Genomic DNA, 8173 nt, shown 5'->3' with positions numbered 1-8173 from the left:
TGCTTAATTGTGAGTCACCGTTCTTGGTCATTCCTATTTTCTTCCCTTGGGAAAGAAAGTCAGATATCATAACCAAAAAAATATAACAAACTAAGTAAAATGAGCACTTTGACACTGATTTTTTAATATAGAGAAATGACAGAGTAAACGTATGCAAAATAAATAGTATAATAGGTTGTCCTGTTACAAAGAGACACACAGAGTCTGAAAATACCAAATGCATTGCAAGGAAATATATAAACATAGAATAGACTTTAGAGAATAACCCAGAATATAAGTGAGAAGTATCCCAAATTCTCTGAAGACAAAATATACGGGCCATCAACTTGCATAGTGTGAAAAACCAAAGAAATGGAAAGTAAGATGATTGTTACACATACACATACATGATAGATGATAGATAAAAGAAAAATATTGCCAAATACACTGAGTGAGCAAGAGTCTTAGAAACAAGGCATATAGAATTCGAAACATAGAACAAAATAGAAATTGTTAGAATTTTCAAAAATGAAGGGTTAGAGATAATTATCTCTAATATTCATTGTTTTTCTGTGAAGCAAATAATTACTGATCTAATAAGTGTGGAGGAAAACTTCTGAAATCTCCCCATTTGAGTCACAGCTCTGCTATTTTATGAATATGCTCTCCAGAAAATTCTATTTACAACCCCCAATAAGCAAGCTCTACCCTATATGACATGAATAGTTCATATGCTTTAGTGTAGTTTTATTACAAGAGTTCATGAATTCAGCCACTAATGCAATGCAGTGACCTTCCCTAAAGTCAGTTATGTTGAATTTATCAGTGTCTTTACACTATTAACTTGCAAAGACTAAGAAACGCAGTTATGAGAATTTGTACCTCTAAATGGTCAGTTTTGAGGTCTTCAAAACAGATGCAGTCACTTATCATGGAGATCGAATCTAAATAAGTTGCTTAAAAACAAACAAATAAACAACAAAACCATCCAATGACAATACTGATCTCCCTTAAGTATCCTAGCAAGAAAATTAAACTTACTTCTAAGAATCCTTCACCTTTATAGTACCTCTCAGGCAATTATTGCACAGTCCAGTTTAGAGAGAATAAGTGGCTTATTTTCTTTGGCATCCGTAGTAATAATCAGTTGCATTTTAAATTTTGGCCAAGACAAAACTCTCATGTTTTGCATAGAGAATGATAATCATTTCCAGAATTATAGCAAAAGAAAGAAACTGATCTTGCTGGTCACATTGGTTAGCATTTTTTTATCCACCCATGCATTTTGGTGGTAAAATTAAAACCCTGAGTGTTATGATGCACCAAAATTGACATTGACCTTACCTGCCTAAATTTCCTCTATTATTCAGTAAAGTGTAAAACAACTGTGTTTTTGAAAGATCCAACATCTCCTGGGGAAAAGACAGCACATGAACAGCCTCACTTTGCTTGATGTAACTCTACATTGTCACCATTTTTTCTTGTGTATTTACGTTACAAGAAAACCCAACAATCTCCAGGCAGACACCACACTTAAACTGGTCTCACTCCCTTTCATATTTCTGTTCTTAATCAAAAGAAAGATAAAGGGATTTATATCTGCAAAGAGACAAAGCTGGAAGGTTTCCATAATTTAGAATAAATGTCAGTTTATACATGAAAAACTGCTTTTGTTCACTGCTAAAGCCAAGTAGCTCTGGATTTCCTCAACTTTTAAATTTAATTTTCTTTTTTCCCCTAAACAGCACAGTACTACTTTCCAGAAAGAATGACAATCCAGCTGTGGAGATTCTTGGGGATTTTGATGAGAAGTTCGATCATGATCACAGATCCTGGACAAGCAGTGGAGGAACCCCATGTGTACAATTTGTTGCCTCCCTTTTTCCTGTAATCTCATGGCTCAAGTCTCTTCAAATAAATAGCTTGCTTACTCTACACATACTTCTGGAGTTCTTCCCAGTCAACTTCCCATCATTATATTAGCGGGGGAGACAGGTCCCTGGAGAGAGAAGAGCCACGGAGACATGTGCTTCTGTTGCTGCTGGAAGACGGTCAATTGCAAAACAGCTTCTAAACACTCATGTGCAAAATTGTCAGTGTTATTTAGATATTATCTTAAAAGATTTATATTTGAAATTGGTTCATTAAAATTTTTATTAGTTAAACTCAGTTTTGAACATAGTATGGAGACATGCATATATCTGGAAATACATGCTTGAAGTTTACACACAATTAATGAAGATCCAAGAATAGATCTATAGACTTCTGGGTAACAGGAAATGCTGGGGAAGAAGTGGAGTCTAGCATAAAAGGGGAGAGGCTATTGCAAATTCATGAACTTTTCTATGAAGTGGTTAAAAATAAAGTTTTCATATCGGAAAAGATTTATTGCTACACATATAGCATTGTTATTACTTCCTGAAGAACTGGCATTTTTTTGTAGTTGCTTTTAAAACTCATGATGTATATTCTGCTTTGTGTGACATGATCCTCTGGGTGCAGTATTTTTACAATGGATGTAAGTATATGTATAGAATAATACTTGCATGTATTATACATGCATAATTATAATACAATTTGATAATAAAGTTCATATAGTGAAGTTGTCTATCCAAAAATTCAACCTAGTAAATTTGAAGATCTAATTAGTTTTATTGAAAGAGTCATGAGTTGGGCAGCATTCCAGTACCAGCTATACAAAACAGGAGGAATTTCTAGGCAGAAGGGGAAAGAGTGGAATGTTTCAGGCTTAGGTCACTTGCGTGTGAGGGATGGTCTGGGTCTACGTGTCAGATTACCTCACTGGTGCTGACTAGAAAATTGCAGCCTGATTAAGACTACATTCCTCGGAGAGGTTGTATTTAAATTCGGGAGTTGGTCTTGTTTTGCTGAAGTGGTCTGAGAACAGCTGCCTCTATTTGGGGTCTTTTGTTTCTTTTTTGACACCGAGTAAGAGTCTCAGTTCAGTTCAGTTGCTCAGTCGTGTCCGACTCTGCGACCCCATGGACCGCAGCATACCAGGCCTCCCTGTCCCATCTCCAGTTCCCGGAGTCCACCCAAACTCATGCCCATTGAGTCAGTGATGCCATCCAACCATCTCATCCTCTGTCGTCCCCTTCTCCTCCTGCCTTCAATCTTTCCCAACATCAGGGTCTTTTCAAATAAGTCAGCTCTTCACATCAAGTGGCAAAAATATTAGAGTTTCAGCTTCAATATCAGTCCTTCCAATGAACACCCAGGACTGATTTCCTTTAGGATGGACTGGTTCATAGCACCAAATATGATTCTCCATATTCTTACTCATATCTTTCACAATATTCATCTTATGTTCAATCAGTACGTACCCAGCAGTTTCCGAATATTTTTTCCTTTCATTAAATTCATGGAAATTACATCGCATCTACTTTTCAAAGTCCAACTTAAATCTCATCTTTCACAAATGTGTCTTTCATGTGCTAATTAATAAAAATATGAGAAAAGGGGATCTTTTAGGAAATTCAAGTACTCTATTATAACAGAGTATGTAAGGAAATGACAAGAAATACACTTGGAAGATTTTTAAAAGGACCATATCACAAAGGGACTGATGTATATTATGCTAAGGAGGTAGGACTTCCTACGATCCCAAGGAGAGTATTTCATATTCGATAAGGTCACGGGACTCCAGATTCTGACTAACTTAAGTTCTAATTCCCAGGGCAAGTTATCGAACTTCTAGAAGGTAAAGATTTCTAAACTATAGTGAGTGAAATAACAGTTTCAAGTTCCTAGGGTGGAAGGCGATAAGCGAGGTACCACACGTGACATACTTGAGTACCTGGCACCTAGCAAAACCCAGTGCATGTTTACCCACTGATATAATAATGGTGAGGTTACTCATGGGATGTAGTTAAAACACAACAATACTTTTATTCCTTTATTCATCTTGCTTGTATCATGTAGCATTCTTTCCTTGGCCTGGTTTATAGCTTCAGAGTGTGCTATCATCTTTTTGGTCATTTACAAATGGTAAAAGTGTCCACTTATAGTAATAAAGTATTTTCACATTAGTAATTAAAATGTCCGCTGTCAAGTGACAATTTACACGTAAAGATTCTGTGTTTCCTGAGCTTCAGCCTGCTCCCGTCTGAGACCTTGCAGTGGGGTACGGGTGAGCTGAGTCCCTGCCTTCCATCTTGTGCATCTTCCTCTGTGCCTCTGGGTTGATAAGCACAATTTCCGAGCTTGCCGGGACAAACGTGTGCAGAGGGAAAAGGAGAGGTTAGGCAGGAAATTTCAGTTGACTAAATAGATGAAACAAAATTGGCATGATATTGATAATTTTAAAGTGCTTGTTAACACACATGGGTTTATTTTAAATTGCTCTATATCCATTTTTCATTATTTGAAAGTTTACAGATTAAGAGCACTAATACTTTGTTCACCGTGTTTCTGATTTCTGGCCTCATTTTATTTTTTTTTAGCCAAAATGCTCTTATGCTTTTAAACTTCTGAAATGTATTCATTTATAACTTAATATATGGTCAATGTTTTATAAATGTCCTGTGTGTGCCTGAAAATTTTTTGTATGTCTTTACACCTTCAGTGGTTTCACTATATTTATTTTGTAATTTTTGCTGTGCTCTTTATATTTTCTATATCCTTATTCATTTATGTTTGTATATCTTTTCTACCAATTTTCCATCTAATTCTGGCTGTGAATTTGCCTATTTCCTTTCTTACTCTTAGGTTTTGCTTTATACTTTGAAGTTATTTGATAGAAAGCATATTAATTTAAGATTATTATAGCTTTCAAGTTAACTAAACAGTTTACATTATGCAATGTCTCTCCTTGTTCCTAATAATAGTTCTTCCCTTAAAGGCTACCCTTTCTGATACTAGTAAGATCATGCCAGCCTTCTTTTTTGGCTAGTATTCACATGGTATGTCTTTTTGTATGCTTTACAGTAAATCTTCTTATAGACTTATCTGATTTTTTACTCTACTACATATAAAAAGAATATATGGAAAGTATTAATGTTTTATTCTAATGTGGACATAAGGATATCATTTTCAATAGCTTTAAAAAATTTATTGTATACTTAAAATTATAAGACTTTAAATAATTTGGGTAATCTTATTGCTTAGTAAGCATTGACCTGTCCTAATCAATCAGTGAAGTTATTTGATTTGAATATAACCAGTTATAGAAAGTTTACTTAGACACCACTTGTTAACCTTATCAATGCCTCTGACTAAATCGTATACTTTTCTTCTCCAATATAGTTGCTGTTCTTTACTAATTTATTCAACATCTTAATAGCCAGAAAGAATGTATCTTTGATAAAATTATCTAGGAATTAATCTCTATTAAAAGAATTAAATTTTTTGGCAGCAGCACACAGCATCTAGGAAATTAGTTCCCCAAACAGAGATCAAACCATGCGTCCTGCTTTGGAAGCACGCAGTCTTAACCACTGGACCACCAGGGAAGTCCCTATTTAAGAAAAAAACAGATTATAGTGATAGCATGTTGCAAGTATATCTAAGAAGCTTCTAGAATTAAAACCAATAAGCTACTGATAATATTTTATAAACAAATAACTATGTGGAAATGCATAAAATAAGGTCAATATTTTTATGCTGAACATATTACCAAAATTTTAAACTACGTTATTGCTGCTGCTGTTAAGTCACTTCAATCCTGTCCAACTCTGTGCAACCCCATAGATGGCAGCCCACCAGGCTCCCCCATCCCTGGGATTCTCCAGGCAAGAACACTGGAGTGGATTGCCATTTCCTTCTCCAATTCACGAAAGTGAAAAGTGAAAGTGAAGTTGCTCAGTCGTGTCCGATTCCTAGCGACCCCATGGACTGCAGCCTACCAGGCTCCTTCATCCATGGGATTTTCTAGGCAAGAGTACTGGAGTGGGGTGCCATTGCCTTCTCTGAAAGTATCTTATTAGAATAGATAAAACTTTATATTCAATATGAAGATAATTATTTTCTAAAATTATGATATCCATAAAAATGAATAACACATAGGAGGCCAAACACATGTTTTGGTAAAGAAATCTATATATTGTAACAAATATAGATATTCAGATTAAATGACAATACTTAAAATTCTAATGCATATTTGCTTAGATTCCAGATAGAGAGTTAAAGAATTGATCAAAAGAGATTGAGAGCCATTATGTGAGGACAGTTCAGTTCAGTTCATTTCAGTCGCTCAAACGTGTCTGACTCTTTGCAACCCCATGAATCGCAGCATGCCAAGCCTCCCTGTCCATCACTAACTCCCGGAGTTCACTCAGACTCACGTCCATCGAGTCAGTGATGACATCCAGCCATCTCATCCTCTGTCGTCCCCTTCTCCTCCTACCCTCAATCCCTCCCAGCATCAGAGACTTTTCCAATGAGTCAGCTCTTTGCATGAGGACAAGAGACGTATAAATGGGAAATATTCAGTCTCATGGCTCATATCTCTTGGAAGCTTTCTCTGTGGGTGGGAGAGATCAGAAAAATCCCTGGATGTACTTAGTCCCAGATGCCTCTAGTAAATGAACAAGAATCAATAATCCCCCGAAAGAAAAACTGTTAGGTAATTGTTGATTTTCCAGTGGACCTTTATGCTTGTATGTAAACAATGGACAGAACAGTTACGGCCTGTGGAACTACTGCATGAGAGATCTGGAGAACAATAGAAAGTTCTCAAGAAAGTTCTATCTCTATAAGGCAGGAGATTTCTTCTGTGATGACAAAATAGATCTGTCATGAACATATCCGCCCTACCATTAGTTAATCTCTAGAGCAATAATTCCAGAATTTGGAAAATTATAATACATATATATATGCACTACTATAAATATTTATTTATTTCTTCATAGACTCTTTAGAAAACAGCCAAAAGAAAAAGAGACATAACATTTCTGGAAAGCAATATGAGGATTTACAGTAGGCAGCTTCAGGATGTCACTGAAAGGAAACTTCATACCATTTTATTCAGGAGATTTAGCTGTGATCTTTACAAACAAAAGGAAAAACCAAAATTAGATGATGCTAAAAGTCCTTAATATCTGAGGGATTGTATGTGGATATTTCACATTTCTCCCTCACTTGGGTCTCTTCCCAGCAACCTTCTTAGCGCCCACTTAGCTTCTTTGTTTCTCAATGTGTAGATCAAAGGATTAAGTGAGGGTGTCACTACAGTGTAAAAGAGGGTGAGGAATTTACTGTACTTCTGTGTGTATTTGCTCTTGGGTTGAATGTAAATGGAAGCTAGAGTCCCAAAAAACAAAACCACAACAATTAGGTGGGACCCACAAGTCCCAAATGCTTTCCTCCTGCCTTCAGTGGATTTTATCCTCAGCACACTCCGAACAATGCAGCCATAGGAGGCCAGAATAAGCCCCAGAGGTATCACCACATAGAGGACAGAAGCTATGGAGAGCTCATTTTCCAGGAAGGTTGTGTCCACACAGGCAATCTTAATTAGGGCAGGCTCCTCACACATGAAGTCATCCACCATGTGATGGCTGCAGAGAGGCAACTGGAAAACAAGGATGGTCTGAACCATGGACCCCACAAAGCCACTGATCCAGGCCAGAGCTGCTAGTTGCTGGAGAAGCTTTGGGTGCATGATCACTCCATAGTGGAGGGGTCGACAGATAGCATTGAAGCGGTCATAGGCCATAACAGTCAGCAGGACACACTCCGTGGAGCCCAGCCCCAAAGCAACATACAGCTGGATCACACAGCCAGTGTAGCTAATGGTCTTGTCAGGCCCCTTGAGATTCCAAAGCATCTGTGGGACAATACTGGTGGTGAAACAGAGGTCCAGGAAGGAGAGATTGGAGAGGAAGAAATACATGGGTGTGTGGAGTTTGGGGTTAAAGTATGAGAGCAGTATGATCGCTGTGTTCCCCATCAGCGTCAGAATGTATATGATAGAGACGACAAGAAGGAGAAGCATCTCCAGGTGGGGCTGGTCAGAAAAGCCCAGTAGGATGAAACCTGCCAGAGTGCTAGCATTTGTTCCTTTCATTGCTTAATTGTGAGTCACCGTTCTTGGTCATTCCTATTTTCTTCCAGTAGGAAAGAAAGTCAGATCATAATCATAAAAATACAACAAGCTAAGTAAAATGAGCACTTTGACATTGATTTTTTAATATAGAGAAATAACAGTAAAATTACACAAAATAAATTGTATAGC

General features: G+C 37.1%; 1 protein-coding gene across 1 annotated transcript; it reads right to left on the bottom strand.

Moving 5' to 3' along the window:
* Positions 1–7060: 7060 nt before the first annotated feature.
* Positions 7061–8005, bottom strand: LOC138097967 (olfactory receptor 2G3-like). Its single transcript, XM_068994181.1, has one exon. It carries the CDS (start codon positions 8003–8005, stop codon positions 7061–7063), a length of 945 nt encoding a protein of 314 aa, XP_068850282.1.
* Positions 8006–8173: the final 168 nt, after the last annotated feature.

The sequence above is a fragment of the Capricornis sumatraensis genome, chromosome 22, assembly GCF_032405125.1.
Source record: "Capricornis sumatraensis isolate serow.1 chromosome 22, serow.2, whole genome shotgun sequence".
NCBI lineage: Eukaryota > Metazoa > Chordata > Mammalia > Artiodactyla > Bovidae > Capricornis > Capricornis sumatraensis.
Note: the sequence above shows the minus strand (reverse complement) of the source record. Positions and strands in the feature narration are given on the sequence as shown.